General features: G+C 46.6%; 1 protein-coding gene across 6 annotated transcripts in view; it reads left to right on the top strand.

The window, feature by feature from the left end:
- Positions 1 to 19,337, top strand: part of GATAD2A (GATA zinc finger domain containing 2A) — a 106,576-nt gene that overhangs the window by 62,149 nt on the left and 25,090 nt on the right. For 4 of the 6 annotated variants that reach the window (XM_044253781.1, XM_044253775.1, XM_044253776.1 and 1 more), the window contains one exon: positions 5,533 to 5,801. In XM_044253781.1, the coding sequence (XP_044109716.1) occupies positions 5,533 to 5,801 (269 nt within the window). The remainder of the gene's footprint in view (positions 1 to 5,532; positions 5,802 to 19,337) is intronic. The other 2 variants (XM_044253777.1, XM_044253780.1) reach the window with 1 other exon arrangement.

Raw genomic sequence — 19,337 nt, 5'->3', positions numbered from 1 at the left:
CTGATGCAGGATTCGATCCCAGGACTCCAGGATTATTACCTGAGCTGAGGGCAGTCACTTAACCAACTGAGCCATCCAGGTTCCCAAAGCACTCCTTTCTTGCCTCCTATCCAGCTGCTGGCATGTTGTGTTGTCCATATCCTCTAAAGTATCCTAAGTGTTTGGCTGTGTCTCCCCACTGCTCAGTATCCTTCTCATCCTGATCCATAAAATACAGAAGCCTCCCAAGACTGCTTCCCCACCACCTCTGCTCTAGTCTGTCCCCAGATCAGCCAGATGATCCTTTAGAATAAATTGGATACCCACCCCCCACCTGTCCATGCTCCCCCTGAGGGCAGTCCACACTCAGTACCCTCTTTCCCCCACCTCCTCATGCTCTTCTCTCAGCTCTGGAAAGAGCACCCCAGGTCCACCTTTTAGAGCCTCAGCCTGGTCACTTTTCCTAAGCATGTATCGCTAAGCACTTTTCTCATGCCTGAAACAGGAGTGTTACTGGTAGTATTCCTGCTGGTGTGTGAGTAACTGTATAGTATAAATATTTCCAAGTATAGAATGATAATGCCTTAGGTTTATAGCTCCATGACTTGTGTTTGTTTACTTTTTATTTTTTTAATCGTCAGGAGACATTTACTGGTGTTATGTGCTCAACTTGTGCCAGGTGCTTTCATTGGTCTCCTTAGTTTGGTTTAAAAATTCTGGTTCCTACATCATTCACCCCTTTGGAGTTGTTTGAGAATAGGTTTTTCTCCTCTGAGGTTCTCAGATCAGTGAGACAGTGGGATTTTACTAAAATAAAGTAGGGGTTGGCTTAGTTGGCTAGACAGGTGACTCTTGATTGACTCTGATTGGCTCAAGTCATGATCTTGGGGTTGTGGGTTCAAGCCTCATGTTAGGCTCCATGCTCATGTGGAGTCTGCTTGGGATTCTCCCCCCAACTTGCATGTGCATTCTCTCTCTGTCTCTCAAATAAATTAATTAATTAAATAAAATCTTTAAAATAAAGTAGCCTTGGGGCACCTGGGTGGCTCAGTGGGTTAAGCCTCTGCCTTCAGCTCAGGTCATGGTCCTGGGGTCCTGGGATCGAGCCCCACGTCAGGCTCTCTGCTCAGTGGGGAGCCTGCTTCCCCTTCTCTCTGCCTGCCTCTCTGCCTACTTGCGTTCTCTATCTGTCAAATAAATAAATAAAATCTTAAAAAAATAAAAAATTAAAAATGGAAAAATAGATTGTCAAAGCATTTTCCAAAAAAATAAATAAATAAAGTAGCCTTTGGTAGAGGCAATTACAGTTTGCACTGACCCAAAGCCCCATGTCATCATTTCACCTGTGATTTCATGGCCCCTTTGTTCTGGGGTTGCTTTGTGGGTATACCTGTGTAGCCTCTAGTGTAGCTACAACCTCTTTCTTGGGGTGAGGAAGATCTGGGTTTCATCCTGCCACCTCTCTGCCCCCCCCATCCCTGTCTGAGGATGTATTAGAGCAGGCTCTGCGAGGGGCTGAGGCCACCTGCGTTTTAGCCTTGCTTTCTGGGTAGCATCCTGTGTCTTAGGCAGCAGTCTTTTGCAGACCTGGGGGCCTCAGCTTTACAGTGGGTGAGCTGCTGTCAGGATATTCCCCTACCTGTATGGGGTCCCCCTTCAGTAAGAGGGAGCTGCTCTTTGTGGGCTGGCTGTTCCTGAATGGGCCTGTGGTAGACACTCTGTTGTCTTTCCCTTCATTCTACCCTTACTGGCCAGGGATGTGAAGCAGATCCTAATTTGCTATCACACTAATCCAGCCTCTTCACCTGCTCTTTAGAATGTATTCTAATGTACTTCCTCAAACTGTTTTTTGCAGAAATCATAAGTCATGCTTCATTCCTCAAGGCTGGTTTCTTCCCTATAGGTTTGTGGCTGATCCTGGGTTCATGCCTGCAGGTGGTGGGTGCTAGCTCTAAGTGCGGGAGGCGTGGGGTGTGGGGTGGGTACCACTGGTTCTTCATGCTGCGAGGAGGGAGGAGCTGCTGTTTACCAGCACCTGCCGTCCCCAGGAGCATGTGCCCCTTGTGGCCTCTAAGACAGCCACCTTGTGTGGAACAGGCTTCACCTAAGGCAGGACAGGGGGTGGGGTGCAGAGCTGGAGGCACTCTGTGCCATGTTCAGCCCCATACCCTCCCCGTATCCCCTCCAGCTATGCTGGTCCTTCTTTTGGTATGGGAGGCATGCAGCAGCCCCCCTCCCAAGAATCCCCCACCAGAGCTGGAGGGACAGGGCATGTGTGCACTGCCAGGATGGCTGTTAGTTCTGGGCTTAGGGTTGGCAGACTTCTAGCCCCTCAGCTTCAGAGTGAGCTACCCTGATACTGCACACAGAGCATAAACAGGCTATGTTCCGGGTCTTCTGCTGGGAACCCTAATCAACTACCCAAACTGGGGTGCTGTGGAGGACCTTATGACCCAGGGTGGTCACTGGGGCTGGAAGGAGCAGCCCTGTGGGTGTGAGGCTCTGCTCTGGCACTTTGCCATTTCTTTTTTTTTTTTTAAAGATTTTATTTATTTATCACAGAGAGAGGGAGAGAGAGCACGAGCACAGGCAGACAGAGGAAGAGGGAGAAGCAGGCTCCCTGCCGAGCAAGGAGCCCAATGTGGGACTCGATCCCAGGACACCGGGATCATGACCTGAGCCGAAGGCAGCCGCTTAACCCACTGAGCCACCCAGGCGTCCCTGCCATTTCTTGTTTTACACCAGTGACAATGAAGTGAGGTCACCTGGGCACTTACCTTGGCAGTCTGGTGACTTGGCACACAGCAGTCTGGTTTGGTTCCCCCTCTCCTCTTATCTGTGTGGGCAGTTGAGAGGAAAGACTTCATGTAGGGTCTGGGTTTAGATGAGTTTCATGGATTGGAACCTGGAATTTACAAGGCCAGGGACTGTGCTGGCCAGCAGGGTGAGTGGGTGGGTGAGGGTACCAGGCTGGAGCAGAGGCAGAGTGGGGAAGCATGAGGGAGTTTGAGTACAGGATTGGGGAGGGCATCCTCCACATTGACCTTAGTCCCACTTCTCCTTCAGTGGGTACCGGGCCAGACTAGGAGCTTCTCCCTTAGGGGCAGAATTTCTTCTGACTAGTGGGGACCCTCTTTCCCTTTTTTCTGGTTCTGTCTCCTGTCCTCTCCTGTTTGATCCTGATAGGCTCCTTTCTGGTCTGTGGAGTGCAGCTACCTGCTGTCCAAGGCAGCTACTGAAATTGTTCCCCTTGTCTAATTCCCAAATGTTCAAGGGGCTTCTGTTTTAGGCCGTCCCCAAGGAAAGATGACCCATGCACCCACAGTGAGGGAGGGGAGGGTGACTGACACTCAAGACAGTGACTTATCTGCAGTCTCACAGAGACAGGGCTGATAGACTCAGTGAGCAGGCTGACTGGGTTTGTTGTAAAGGCGCTTCTGTCCTCTGATACGCCTGGGCTCCTGGGTGGCTCAGTCTTAAGCATCTGCCCTTGGCTTAGGTCATGATCCCAGGGTCCTGAGATCAAGCCCTGCCTTGGGCTCCCCGCTTGGCGGGAAGCTTGCTTCTCCCTCTCCTACTCCCCCTGCTTGTGTTCCCTCTCTCGCTGTCTCCTCTCTGTCAAATAAATAACATTTAAAAAAAGAAGGAGGAGGACAGAAGCCATAGAGCTTTAGGGGGTATCCTTGCTTTCTCTGAGCCAGTTAGGAGACCATATCCACACACAGAATGGGAGGAGAGGATGGGGGGATATTTGGGGGAGGGTGACTGGGACTGAGCAGTTGGTACAGGGTTGGTGGCAGGCACGGGGTAGGATGCCAGGAGGGGTTGGCGGCAGATGAAGGTCTTGTTGATATCCTGTGCCCTTGAGCTTTGAGTTCTCCAGCCCCACGTTCCTTCAGCATGGGTGGGGAGCACCCTAGGGGTGACATGACCACTAGGAGACTTGCTCATTTGGGCTCATTTGTCCTGCCTGTAGTAGCAGATATCTGAGTGCCTGGCCAGGCTACACTGGCCTGACGTGTGTATATGGGCCATTCTGCCTCCTGAGCCAGCAGCATGAGGCAGCTGTCTGTTTCATTCCTTTCACTCTAAGTCCAACCGAAGGGGCCCTTGGAGAAAGGCCCTGCACTACTGCTCATTTGTGGAATTGGCTCCTAAAGAAGATTGTGAGTGAATAATCTCAGGAGGGTATCCCATGTATGATGAAGTGGCCCCCTCATTACTCTGTGTTGCCCCCAGCCTCCCAGAAGGTGGGCTCTGGGACTGGGAATGACTGGCCCTGTCCAGGATAGGCCTCCCAACGTATTCACTGGTGAGGAAACTGAGGTGCCAGGTGCCCTGCCTGTGGACACAGAGCCTGTGCCTGTGGACACAGGTGCCTTCAGTGTAGGTACACCACAGGTATGAACTGAGATTCTCTGAGCCCATAGTGTATTCCTCCATGGGCCCCATGTTGGTAGACTGGATGCCTACTATCCTGTGTAGAACTGGCACTTTGGGAATTCTGTTAGAGCCTGGCAGCTAAATTCTTTTTTGTCCTCTCACGAACTCCGGCTTTGCTTTTTAGACTGACTGAACTCTTGTTGCAGTTTTATTTCCTGTGTCCTGCCTTGTTGGGACATCAAGGCTGGGCTCGGAGTGGCTCCTTTAAGAGCGAGTGCCTGTGTCCCAGACTCTGTTGTGGAATGCCAGCAGCCTCCCTGCAGACAGACATCACTGCGCTGTCCTCCGTCCTGTCTCAGTGAGGGTTAACAACACTTCAGCTTGTTGTCTGGAACCGGTTCAGACTGGTTTTCTGGAAAGTGCTTTGTCTCTCAGACTGAATCCTGGGAAGGGTCATGTGGAGCCCAGTGATGTCATGGGATCAAAAACTGACTCAGCTGTTTTTTTTTTTTTTTTTTTTTCCCTTCTTTTCTTTAAATCAAGATATGTGTGTGCTGCAGGTACAGGGTGCTGGCACAGTGACGAGCCAGTTCTTACTCCACTCGAAGTTTACCTTGCTGGCAGTCAAAGGGTTAAACATGACCCCCACCTCTCACCCCCAGAGGTGAACAGGGAATGAGGAGCCTGTCCCTCACTAAAAGAGAGAAAAGGGGTCAACCTGAGGCAGTGCTGGGCTGGATGTGGGCATTGACCCTGCTCCTGGGACAGTGTGATTTCCCTTTGCCAGATTACAGACCCCTCCAATCCAGGGCAGGTACTCAGAATCCCAAATGCAGGGAGTTCAGATCTAGAACAGTTTGCCTCTGTTTGTTTTTGAGTCTGGAGCACAGGATTCCCCTTCCTTCTGATAAGGAGTCACTTTCCATTGTTCTTGTCCAGGTCCCCAAAGGTCTCAACTCCCCAGATGCTCCACTGATCCTGCCCAGCCTTCCCCAGGCAGTGAAGAAGGGTCTTGGGCATACTTTGTGGGTCCTGGATTTGTAGTGCCTACTTCCGCTAACAGCATGTGGCAAGGAAAACTCTCCAAGCTGAAACTCTGAAAAAGTTTCTAAGAAGGTAGCAACTTGGTTGTGCCAAGTTTAAATGTCGTGTTTTCTCCTTCTCCCAAAGTTCAGAATGACTGAAGAAGCATGCCGAACACGGAGTCAGAAACGAGCTCTTGAACGGGACCCAGCGGAGGATGATGTGGAGAGCAAGAAAATAAAAATGGAGAGAGGATTGTTGTCTTCAGATTTAAACACTGACGGAGACATGAGAGTGACGCCTGAGCCAGGAGCAGGCCCAGCCCAAGGGTTGCTGAGGGGGGCAGAGGTGCCGACTGTGGGCAGATGCGAAGGGCAGGCGGGTGACGGGCCCGTGGACATGCGTACCTCATACAGGTGAGCAGGAGGGACCTGGAACCAGGTCTCCTGGGTGTGAAGAGGTGGTGAGGAGATGGGGATGAGGCTTCCCTTCAGGCCTTCAGGAAGCAGCTTTGGGTGAGTTGTGGAGATGGCTGTGGGTTCTAGTCCTGGCATCGCTGTGCTGTCCTGGACAGACCTCCCCCCTGGGGCCTGGATGTCAGTGACTGAGAGTATGGTTTTCAAAAGAGGAGGGATAGTATTCTCCATCAGCTCCCTTGTAAGGCAGCAAGTCTTCACTAAACTCCTACTTCTTGTCTGTTCAACTGATGCTTTTGATTTGTGGGAAAACTCAAAAGAGTTTTTAATTTGAATATATCTCCTTGCTTTGTAGATTTGGGGTTCAGGAGAGCAGGGGTTCTAAGCTTCTTGTGGGTCACTGGGCTGGGGGCAGAGTCTGGAGTCCAGCTCAGGGATACCTTGTACTTGTGCCATCACTCCTTATAGCCAGCCCATTATGAGGGAGGAGATCATTCTGTTCAAGTCTAGTGTGGTGTGGTGTTTTGATTTCTCCTTAGTACTGATTACTTCAAGAGTAACTTTACTGATCCTCAGTTTTGTGAGGTTCTTAAAGAGAAAACTTGGAAGAATTAAGACTCAATGTTGTTCCTGTCATACCCCCTCCCCCCCATCAATTTCTTCACTCAGAAACATTATTTTCTTGTGAAGAGAAGTCTGGGCCTAGCATCTACTGTTACTGCTCCCCTCGGAGGTCTGATGAGAGAACCATTCTCCAGAATGTTCACACCTAGATGTCTTTTGAACCAGATATGCCACAACTGGTGTGTGGCCCTCCTGGCCCTTCCTCACTAACTCTGGTCCTCCCCTGCGGACTCCTTTCCAAGTCTGTTTGCCCTGGGTGAGGGGTGGGGGTAAGGGTAGCAGGTGCAGAGCCAGGGAATTTGGGAGCATGAGTGTTGATTAACTCACACAGGGATGACTCTGCCCTGCAGTCTTCATGTTAAATTCATTTTGGAGGCCAGATTTTCAGAATCCTACAGATTTCATAGGTCATTTGGCCTGACATTTCTCAGCTTTTACAATTCCTTTTTTTTTTAAGATTTTATTTATTTGACAGACAGAGATCATAAGTAGGCAGAGAGGCAGGCAGAGAGAGAGAGGAGGAAGCGGGCTCCTTGCCGAGCAGAGAGCCCGACTCAGGGCTCGATCCCAGGACCCTGGGATCATGACGCAAGCCGAAGGCAGAGGCTTCAACCCACTGAGCCACCCAGGTGCCCCAGGTTTTACAGTTCTTAACCTCTCTGAGATAAATGGGAGAATCCAACCTTTTCTATGGGGAAAGCATTCAAAGTGGTTTGGGGGGTACTTTCTTTTTCTACTACCCCAAAAGGCCTTTTTCTGTCTGGCTCTGCTTTTTGCTCTCCCTGTTCTGAAACCAGAGGCCTCTTTGAAAGCTTCAGAAATAAAATCGTTAAGTCTGGGCTTTCTTTCCTTCCATCTGACTTGGTCCTTAGTGTTTCAGGTGCTGTCTCAGGTAGCTGAGGAGGAGGAAGAGCCCCTGCTTGTGAAGATCTGCTGGGTTCTTCTGGCGTCTGGGCTCCTGGTGTTCATTTTTTCCTGTAATCACCTTGTTCTCTGCAAGGCAACCCAGCAGATTATGAGGGAGAGATTACCACATCTTTCTGTTGACAAAGCCTGGGGCTACATTTGGCCTTTGGGCCTCTTGCTTCCAGACTTTCCCCATTATGCCTATTGACTTCCAACCCAAAGTTACTTTGACAGTGTGGTGTTTTTGAGGTTGGTGGGGATGATATCCTTATGACATAAAGGAAACAAGGGAGCAGGGATCAGAGATTAACCCAGGCACACAGGGCAGGGGTGATCCTGTGGGACTAGAGACTCCCCAGGGCACTCATGGAGCAGTAAGAGAGTGGAAAGAGTTTGGCTCTGGTTGGAGTCACATTATATTCCCTGACTGATCTTGAGCAGATGGTCTTTTTGTTTCTTTGTTAGTAAAATGGGTGATAGTCTCTGCCTTGCTGGTTATTGGGTGACAGATAGGTACCCAGAATTGGTCCTAGTGTGGGAAGTATTGGTGACAACTGTCCTAAAGTCTTCACTCAAAATAAGGTGGTCTACATGTAGAGCTAGTATGTCCCTGAGTTTCGACATAGAATATTCTGTTTAATTTATTTAAGAAGTACAGTTGTGAGTTTTGACAAAAATCATAGGATCAGGTATATCCTACAACTATTCTAAAACTTACCTGTTCTGTAGTGCGTGGCCCCAGCTTCTGTGTTAGAAACAGGTGGTCTTTGAATCCTTCCTTGTTGAGTGCATCTGGTTTGAGAACATCCCTTTAGGAACCTCCCTGTATCACGGTGTGGTTGTTCCATTGGTTCTCAGGTTAATGTGAAATCCCACATTGGGCAGATCAAAAGGCATAGCTATACTAACCATAGTTTAAGTGGGTTGAAGCTCTTCAGCTTCAGGTTCACTGAATCTTGTAAAACTAACAAGCAATTTTAGATGGTTCTGAGAGAATTTCATTTTTTTTTTAATTGAGATATAGGACACATACTGAAAAGTGCAGAAGGGTGCTACTTGATACATTTACCCAAATGTGAACACATCCTTACAGCTTGATTCAAGAAACAGCCTTGAAACCCCCTTATGCCTGCTTATTGTCACCACCACAAGGGTAACCAGTTTCTTGGCTTCTAATAGCATAGGTTAGTTTTTCCTGGTTTGCATAATACATAATGGTATTACACAGTCTGTACCCTTTGCTTGCTTTCATTCAACTTACTGTTTGTGAGATTTACCTACGTTGAGTTTAGCGGTAGTTAATTCATTTTCATTGCTGCATGGTTTTCTGTGTCTAGAATTTCTCTTTGGCTTTGTTTCACAACTGCCTCGTTTTCTTTCACACTTTTCTGTTCTTTTTTTTTTTTTTTTTAAGATTTAAAAAATTCATTTGAGTTAGAGTGCATGCAAGTGAAAGCATGAGTTGGGGGAGGGTCAGAGGGAGAGGGAGAAGTAGACTTGGGGCTTGATCCCAGGACCCCAGGGTCATGACCTGAGCAGAAGGCAGACATTTAACCTACTGAGACATCTAGGCGCCCCTCATGCTATCTTATGACTCAAATTGGGCATGTTAAAGACTAAAGGGAGTTTCTGGTAGCTTCTAGGAGAGAGAATTTTCTTTAAGGAAGTGGCTGATGAATTAAAATCACCAAGATAAAACTTTTTTTTTTACTACATTGGGTGATGGGTAGCATACATAGGAAGACCAAAGGGTAAAATCAGTTCTTTTCCTCTCAATAGTTCCCCTCTCCATCTCTGGCAGCTTTTCTGTTTTAGGCTCCCAGTTTGTGTGTATTTTATTTTCAAAGTAAATCAAAGCTGGAGGGTAATTTCCAGCAACAATTGATTGAGGAGAGATTTTCACCCCCCTCAACTATAAAACAGGACGAAATAAGCCCAAAAATGTCAATCATTTCAGCACTTTGGAAATTGATCCGAGGCATATAATGATCTGAGAAGTGTTTGTGCTTAAGGAACTACTGAATTTTGGGTAAGAATAGTGAGAATATGTGAGGATTTAGCCTGGGGCTCTTAACATTCCCTCTCCCCAGTTCTACTGGTAGGGAACTTCTGCCTGGCAGGTGCAGGCTGTGAAGACCAGCCCCTTTGCAGGAGTGAGAAGGGGCTCATTCGATTTAGGAGAGCTGTGGACAGTAGTACTGAAACCTTGGCCTTATTGGTTGGAGTGACAGTCTTAGAGGTGGGAAATGGGGAAGGACAATGACTCTATTAGCCCAGGATTGCAGTCATGGTTGGGCAAGACAAAAACTGAAGAAATAATGTTCAAGAACATACTTGAGGAGAATTCCTGCTCATTCAAAAAGTTCAACAGACCTCAAGTAGCGGAAACACAAAGCGATCTGTACCTAGACACATTATATATAGTCAAGTTGTTACAAGCCAGAGAAAAAGAAAATCTTAAAAGTAGCAAGAGAAAAAGGGCTTATTACACAGGGGAGCATTCATATGATTAACAGCCGGCTTCTCACCCAAGATAAAAGCTGAATGGTATTCATGAGCGCTCAAGGAAGAAAACTGTCAACCTGGAATTCTGTGTCCAGCAGAACTCCTTCAGAAATGAAGGCAAAAAAGACATTTTCAGGTATAGTCCGAAAGAATCCACCACTGGCAGACCTGCCAGTTCTTCAGGCTGAAAGAAAATGACATGTTGGTAACTTAGGTTCCCAGGAAGAAAAGAGCACTAGAAATGGTAAATATGTGGGCTAACATAAAAAACTTTATTCTTATTTCTTCTTAAAACACATAACACTATGTAAAGTGTTAACTGTAACTAACACTGGTCATAGAATAGACCAAAATAACCATTTCATCTCTGTGGAAATTGACCAAAGCATACCAAAGTCTGTTGTGTTTATAATGGTGACAGATATGTCAGAGAATAATAGTACAAAACAGGAGGAATGAAATTAAAGTTTTTCTACATTTTACTGGAATCAAGTTAATATTAATTTGAAGCAGATTGTGGTTAATTAATAAGATCATTGTAATCTCTAGGGCAACTATTAAGAATAACTTTAAAATACAGTTTAAAAAATCAGAAGAATTTAGTTGTATACTAAGAAATGTGTAACACAAAAGCAGACTGTCAATGAGGAACAACAAAAAAGGAATGTATGTACAACACAACTAGCAAAATGACACATTAACACATGTGAATCCAATCAGATCAATTATTGTGTTAAATGTGAGATGTCTAAAAACCCCAGTTATCAAGGCAGAGGTTATCAGACTAGATTAAAAAAAGCAAGATCCCACTTAATTGTATATTGTCTATAAAAGACACTTACTAGGTTTAAGGATGCTTTATCCTTTGGTAAAATAATAGGAAAAGCTATACCATAAGTAACCATAGGAAAGCTAGAGTGACTGTTACCAATGTCAGATGAAATTAACTGTAAGACCAAAAAATAGTACTAGAGCCAAAGAACGACATTTTATAATTATCTAGCAGGGAGACAGACATACCAGTCATAAGTTTATATCAACCTAAGAATAGAACCCCAAAATAGCTGAGACATAAACTGATAAGGTAGTAGAAATCACATTTTATCAATTATTGTTAGAGAATTAAGTATTCCACTCTTAATTGGTAAAGCAACTAAATAGAAAATTGTTAAGGTTCTAGAAGACTCAGAGAGCATTGTTGATCCATTTGGCCTAACAGAAATCTATAGAGCACCAGTGACTACAGAAAACAGAACACGTCTTTATACATGCTCATGGAACATTCTCCACGGTGGACCAAAGGCTGGACCATTACGCAACTCTCAGGGATGGTTGTGTTTTGTTTTGTTTTGTTTTTTAAAGGGAAAAAAAAAAACAACCCATGATAACAAGTGTTGGTGATGTGGAGAAGGTGGAACCCTCATACTTTGCTAGTGGAAATGTAAAATGGCATAGCATTCAGCAGTTTTCTTACAAAGTTACACATGAACTTAACACAGACCCTGCATTCTATCCAGGGAACATACTCAAGAGAAAAGATAAAAACGTGTGTCTACACAAAGACAGGTACGTGGGTGTTCACAGCATAATTCATAATAACTGAAAGATGGAAACAATCCAAATAGCCAGGCAAAGATAGATAAAACATGCTATAGGGGCACCTGGGTGGCTCAGAGGGTTAAATAAAGCCTCTGCCTTCGGCTCAGGTCATGATTCCCAGGGTCCTGGGATCGAGCCCCACATCGGGCTCTCTGCTCAGTGGGGAGCCTGCTTCTCCCTTTCCCTCTGCCTGTCTCTCTGCCTGCTTGTGATTTCTGTCAAATAAATAAATAAAATCTTAAAAAAAAAAAAAAAAACTTGCTATAACCATGCAGTGGAATACTATTGAGAAATCTAAAAATGAACTCCCGATTCATGCAGCAGCTTGGATTAACCTCAGACTCCCCATGCTGGTGGGGAGACAATAGATCCAGAGACTGCATGTTACATAATTTCATCTATGGGGAATGTCCAAAACAAACTTATAAAGACAGTGACCAGTAGTTGCCTGGGGGTGGGGGTGGGTGGGAGCAGTGATTAACATCTCATGGGCACAAGGGAACTTTATGGGGGTGGTGAAAGTATTCTAAAATTAGATTGTGGTAGAGGTTGTACAACTCTTAAGTTTATTAAAAATCATTGGATTATACTACAGTGAATGAATTTTAAGGGTATGTAAATTATACCTCAATATGGACATTTAAAAAAATTAATGAGCTTAAAATAGTTTGGATTTTTTTTTTCTGGCATCCATAAACGTGCTCCTAGAAAAACAAAAATCCACAAAGGTGGAACTTGAGCCTACTGGTCTTGTGAGACCAACCCAAAGGTCATGGGCACATGCTTGCCCTCCTCCTACCCACCCCAAATCAGGATTGTTGGAAGAGGCTAGAGTTGGGGCAGGCAGAGGAATCTATGTTGGGTACTCTGTTTTGTTTCTGTGATAAATAGATTCTACTCCTATACTTTCCTATAGAGAGTCTCTTTCTTTCACAAGTTGCTGATCTTTAGAAATAATCTGGGCCATGCACAGGTGAGAACAACTCCCCCTCCCCACCACTTTCGGGTGGAGGAGCATTTAACTCCATAAAACATGAGCCTCTTCTTTAGAGGCTCTGCACCTGAAACGTGAGGACTGGGTGTCTTGTCAGCCTGGGCCTTTGTGGGGTGTGGGCTTCATCAACAGCCACCCGCATGCTTTACTGAAAACGTGTATGTATATGCCTTTTTCTGAGACATCGGCCCTTCCTGGATTGTTAATAGGCCAGGACCAGGCTGACTCTGTGACCCACATTGTGACAGTTTCTGAAAGACTGATGAATCACAGACCTGTACCACTGAAACAAATAACACATTATATGTTAATTTTAAAAAAATGATAGGACAGGATGTGATCACAGCTACTTTCTGGTGTACTATAATATGAAACAATGTGCAGAGGTCTTGGAGACAAAGACTAGAGATTAAGGGGTATAGCTCATTGGGGATGGAAGTCCATGGGTGCCAAAGCAAGACCCATCTCTACTTCCTCATTTTATCTGGGCGGAAACAGGTCTGATGGGTGAGGCAGGGACAGTCAAGTAGGCCAGCTTCCACTTCTCAATAGCCTGCTATTTGGGCCTCAGTGAATGTGAGGCAGATGTTCGGATGACTTCCCTTCCTGGGTTCTGTTGGGGTGCGTGGCCTTTGGGTAGCTGCATGTCTCCCTCCTCTCTCCCCATCCCTCTTTGCATCATGCATCTGATCTGCTACAGGTCAGGGCTTCACTCAGACTGAGGGCCTGCTCCCTGGGTAGAAGGGGCTCCTATCTGCCACTGAGGGGTCCATGGCCTGCTGGCAGTAGTCTGAACCATTAGAGCTGTTCCTGACTTGAGTTTTTCTGGTTTTCCACCTCCCTAAGTCAAAGCACTTGCGAACTCAAACAGACTAAAAATGCACTGAAAGTGTCCTCTGTTTACCAGGCCTGCAAAGCAGGACCCTTTCGTTAAAGTTGGTGTTTTTGATGACAGAATCACTGTCCCATCTTTCTTTAGAGACTTTGACATTCACCAAGGATATCATGGGGGGTGACACATCTTTAAAGAAACTAGTCACCAAAAGGGGAAAAAAAAAGAAATGAGGCACACCTTCTGTGTCCAGGGACATCACCAGGGCTTGGTTGTCCTGCAGTGGTGTGTTGTGTGCGGTCACATCACCCACATTCACGTCAACACCTGTGTTCTCCTAAAACCAAAAATGAATCTGAAAGTAACATGTTGCAGCTGCCTGTTGTCTATAATATGGGTTTATATGGACGGCCTTGTTCTGTTCAGCATAGAAATGGGGCCTGCAGGTAGAGGGCTGCATCCCTTCACTCACCCAACAGGACTCCCTAGGTGACAGGTTGAGTTCTTATCTAGCAGATGCTCTTTACAAGCAGCCTTTTGGGAGAGGAAGAATAAAAACTGGGGTTGCCTGCCCTGTGAGGAGATAAAGCGCAGAGAGCCTCTCCGGGTGTATTTTTCACCTGTGTAGTCCAAAGCCTTATGAGGATACAGAACCTAGTAGTCACCATAAAAGTAGCCATTTAAACATTTCCTGTCCTCCTTGATGGGATATACTCTCTCATCCTCTCGTAATCGTGCCTCCTCTCAGAAATGGATTCTAGAGGGACGCCTGGGTGGCGCAGTTGGTTGGACGACTGCCTTCGGCTCAGGGCGTGATCCTGGAGTCCCGGGATCGAGTCCCACATCAGGCTCCCAGCTCCATGGGGAGTCTGCTTCGCTCTCTGACCTTCTCCTCGCTCATGCTCTCTCTCACACTCTCTCTCTCTCAAATAAATTAAAAAAAAAAAAAAATCTTTAAAGAAATGGATTCTAGAAATGGAATCCATGCATGAGCTCAGTGGGGTCTGGCTTCTCTCCGTGTGCTTTGGGACTCATCCCTGTTGTATGGAGCATTTTGCTGATTTTCTCGTGTGCGGGTATGCACTCTGTATCCACCCACCTGACCATAGACACCGGGCAGTCTGCATTTTGGGACTGGTGTGAGTGTGGCTCCTGTCATCATTCCAGCAGGTCTTTGCAGGGCCATCAATCCTTCATTTATCTGCTTAATACTTAGAGGTTGAATTAGGGTCACAGAGTACGTGCATGTTGAATTATTTCAAAGAAACTGCTACCCCCACCCCGGCAGTGTCCAGACTGTTTTACTCATGGGTATGGGGGTTCAGCTGCTTTATTCTCAGTTTGGTGTCATCCTTCTTTACAAATTTAGCTATGGGGTCTACAGAGGGGTCTGGGTCCAGGTCCTGGCATGCTCTGGCATGCTAGTGTGACTGTTACCTCTTTCCCATGGTGATAGAAGGGGGATGGAAACAGAGTGCTCACCAGCTATGTACTGACCTGAGCCCCACCTACTCTGTTCTCAGGACCATGCTCCATCACAGCTGTGCCTGTCCTGACCAGCTGTCTGCTGGATTGTATGTTTCTTTCTTTCTTTCTTTCTTTTTTTAAGATTTTATTTATTCATCAGAGAGAGAGAGGGAGAGAGAGCAAGCACAGGCAGACAGAATGGCAGGCAGAGGCAGAGGGAGAAGCAGGCTCCCCGCCGAACAAGGGGCCCGATATGGGACTCGATACCAGGATGCTGGGATCATGACCTGAGCGGAAGGCAGCTACTTAACCAACTGAGCCACCCAGGTGTCCCTGGAATGTGTGTTCTTGAGTGAGTTTGGTGAATGTGACACAGCTGTGGGTGTGATGGCTTGGGTTCTTGCACAGCCTGGGTAGGTGCAGTTTTGACTCTCACCCTGGCGCTCTGGCATCTCCCTCACAAGGATTGGATGCCCCCACTCATGCACCCTCTTTATGTGTGAGAGCTTTGGAAGTCTCTTAGCTGGCAGCCTATTTCCTTCTGTATGACCACTTCCCTGAGTCTGGGGGCTCCTGCACTCTTGTAGAAGGCTCTCTGGAGCCCCGCCCCTCTCCAGCACCTGTTGTGGCCTGGCTTCTGCTTTCACTTGCTAATTCTCTGTCTTTACTGCTGGGTGACTTCCAGGAGAGGCTGGGCAGTCTCAGGGAGCAGCTCCATCAGCTCCAACTAGAAATCTCCATGGCCTGCTTGCTTTTCTTAGCATGTTTAGTGCATGGGAACCAAGAGGTATGTTCCTTCAGAAATCTGTTCCTGGTTCCGTTCTTCCTTCCCTGCCTTAGCTGTAGCCTCTCTTGTGTTATTCTCTGCTTTATCCCTTCCCTGTAGGCTCCTCATCCCAAGCCTGTCTTTCTGTCCACCTGCCTTTATTCTGAGCTGTATCTTTATCCCAGGTTTGAAATTGAAATTTGAGGGGTTCACCTGTACTTCTAAGAATCATTAGGTAATGCTGGCCTATCAGAGTGACAGACTCTGGGTGTCCTCTTTCTAACTCCCAGAGAGACCCAGCTCACATGGGGCCTAGTGTAAGCCAGCCTGATAACAGGTGAGAAGCCACCTGCCCATTGCCTTTATAACACCTTCCTCTGGTCATGAAGGGGCTGTCTGTCTCTTTCTCACTGGGTAGTGCCTGCCTTCTTGGGGATGTGGTTGCCCTGACAGGAACCAGAAGACGGCTGTGTACAGTCGGTGAGGTAAGCACCTGTAAACACTCATCCTTTAGCAGTCATGAACTCTTCACATACATGTGAATTAAGCAGATTTATAGATTATGCAGATCATTTTCTTTGAAATTATTTGGCCTAAATCTGCAGTTGAAGTTTCTGGTAGCTCTTCAGTACATCTTCCTGCTAGTGCTTTGTTTGTCACATGATGACAGACTCCTCATCTTACAACTGGTGTCTTGGGTGCTGTAGCAGGTCCTTTAAATGTTTTACCTGTGAAGTCTGTGAGGGCTCTAAAGCTGCTTTCATGTGCTTTGCTTTATGTTTTGCAGCCATTTCTCTGCTGTATTGAAAACAGTGTGTACCAGAACCGTAACAAACCTGGAAGGAGGGGGATGGCAGGCACACTGGCCTGGGGGTTCCCGTCATGTCCCTTGTGGCCACCTACCCTGGTGAAACACCAGGATGAAGGGGGGCTGCTTTGTGATTCCCAGGGGGAGGGAGGGTTAGCAGAAGTCAGACCTTGAGAAGACTTTTCTCAGCAGAAGTGCCCTGGAGAAAAAGGAGAGATGGCTTAATGGCAAGAGCTTTCCAAGGTGTTTTTTTGTTTGTTTGGGGTTGTTTTTTTTCTGTCAGAGGAATGACCATGTGAATTATAATTTGTGAGTCTTAGGGGAGTAGCAGGTGGTAGAGAAAGAAAAATGGTGTCCAGCAACCTGATTCCACTCACATCCCCATGTGGCTTGGGACCATTTACTCCACCCTGGTGAAGTTCATTGTCTGCTTTGAAATCGGGTTGGTTGTTCTTAAGCCTCAGAAGCTCCCAGCATGGTCTAGTAAGGTTTGTCACAGTGATAGGAAAAGCCGTTGGGACTTAAGGATGTCCAACATGAGAAAGAAGAAGGCAGGTAAATGGCCACAGAACCCTGTGGAAGGCAGGTGGTGACAGCAGGGTCAGTTGCCAGTCAGACGCTGAGTTCCTTATGGCAAAGCAGTCTAGATATCGATGAGGGGGGGCCCGCCTGGGAGTGGGGTGGGAGAGGAGGTGGGAAGTGTCTGATGGGTGGAGATGGGAGACATACCAGACATTACTAATCCTCTTCCCTGGGTCCCAAGCCCCCTAAGACTGCTTATTTTTAGAGCTTAAATCTTAAAAATAGTTGGGATGTAAATAACCAGTTTGAAAAACTTTGTTTTAGTCTTAGTATGACTGAGAGCTGGTGACATGCAGAGTTCTTCAGTGCAGGGCCTTGGTAGCTTTCGGAAGCAACTTTAACACAACCACACTCTAAAGAAAACAACCAGTCCAGGCACACAGCATTGCCTTCCTTCAAGAGGACTTGCAGTGTCCATGGGCAGAGTGGGAGTGATCTGGGTAGCATATTTTAGGGAGCTCACAGTTCAGAAATTAGGGTGCTCAGGGGCACCAGGTCCCCGGAGACATTGGGTTTGGTGAGAGGGTCTGAGAAGGCCCACAGTGGTGGTGGTTGGAGCAGGGCCATAATGCACCGTCTGGAACAGGTAGGGAGGGCAGGCCGTGGGCATCCTCTGGAGAGGAGAGAGCTGATGCTCTGCCCTGGGTGGAGCCCAGAAGCTTGTGGGACACCTTAACATGAGGGTGGAGGTGGACATGTTGGGAGGAAGGAGAGATGCCTTTGTCTGGACAATGGAGGTATGGGGGGGAATGGGATGTGAGATAGACAGGATAGTGTCCTGGCATTGGGAATCTGGAGCTCCCACCTGACTTCGAGGGAAGTCTGTGCTTGGCCTCCCCATCTGCAGATGCAGGGTATCTAGGCTGCCCTGAGTGGTGCCATATTCTCTGTGAATTGGGTAGCTGCAGAGCCTGCCCAGTTGCCACTTTTAAGGCCACAGGAACAGGGTCACCGACTTTTGTTGACTTATAATTGAATAAATTATAGGGTATCTATGGGGTGAGTCCTTTGAAATTGTCTCACTTTTCAAAACACAACTTCGGCAGCAAGGGAAAGCCATGTGGGCCATGACATGTCAGAAGAACTCCATTCGGGAGCCTTTGCTCAGAATGGAACTTGCCATAGGAAACCCTTTGCTGAAAGTGTTGGTGTAACCCCTTTTCCATCGTAGCTACATGAAAAATATCTGTTGTTCATTTGCTGTGTTAGAAATTTGAAAGTTTTTTTTTTTTTAATATTTTATTTATTTATTTATTTGATAGAGATCACAAGTAGGCAGAGAGGCAGACAGAGAGAGAGGAGGAAGCAGGCTCCCCGCCGAGCAGAGAGCCCGATGCGGGGCTCAATCCCAGGACCGAAAGATCATAACCTGAGCCGAAGGCAGAGGCTTAACCCACTGAGCCACCCAGGCGCCCCTGAAAGTATATATTAATTCTGTCCTGGATATAGTCATCATATCTCCTTAGACACCTCTGGACTGAGACTGTTTCTTAGACTTTATTGTTTTTGGTGACCTCAGCAGTTTTGAAAAGAACAGGTCGGGTGTGTTGTGGGAAATCCCTTAGTTGTGATTTGTTTGGAGTTTTTTCATGGTTGGCCTGGGGCAATGGGTTTGAGGAGGACCACAGATGTAAAGTACCCTTCTTACCACACCATATCCACAGCACATGCCATCAGTTTGAGCTCTCAGTGTGATGTTGACCTTAATCACCTGGCTGGGGTGGCATCTCTCAGATGTCTCCACTGTAAAGTCATTCTCTTTGCCTCTTTCTATGCTGGACTCCTGGGAAGGAAGTACCACATGTAGCCCACACTCCCTCCTCAAGAACAAAGTAGCTACACAAATTATTTGGGTTTCTTCTGCCTGGGTAATTTGTGTCTTCACCCCCAGGATGATCTTTTACTCAGGTTTGAGTTTGTAATGCCTTTGAATATAGAAGATAGTAGTTTACAGAGTTACCTTTGAAATACTGACACACTGCATTATTCAATATGACAAAATCAGATTAGTTCATGTCTGACTTCATGGGTCAAACACAAATTTTCCAAAGTTTTGTATTTTGTTTGTTAGGAAGTTTGGAGTTTATCACTGACAACAAGTACTGGTCATTGTTTCCAAAGAAATGGGCTTTGCATTAACCATTTTGGGGAAAATGTCTGTGCAGCACCCAAGTCTGAATAACCTCAGTGTGTCTTTGAGTTCTTCCTTCAAGCCTTGTGAATGCTTACACACATACTTTTCTTCTGGATGGCTGTCCTGCTATGGTACACAGGAGAAGAGTTTTATCTTGTCACAGAATATTAAAAAGACATGTGCTCAAGGGCTGAAGTTTAATAAAGTTAATAGCTTTACTTCATCCAGGGCTTTGCCTACAGCATGGTGTCACTGAGTACTGGCAGTTTGGTACTACTGTCCTGACTCGGTGACAAAGACAGTTGTCTCTAGTGTTAAA

The sequence above is a fragment of the Neovison vison genome, chromosome 6, assembly GCF_020171115.1.
Source record: "Neovison vison isolate M4711 chromosome 6, ASM_NN_V1, whole genome shotgun sequence".
NCBI classification, from domain to species: domain Eukaryota; kingdom Metazoa; phylum Chordata; class Mammalia; order Carnivora; family Mustelidae; genus Neogale; species Neogale vison.
The sequence above is the reverse complement of the archived record's forward strand: the minus strand, read 5'-3'. Positions and strand labels throughout refer to the sequence as shown.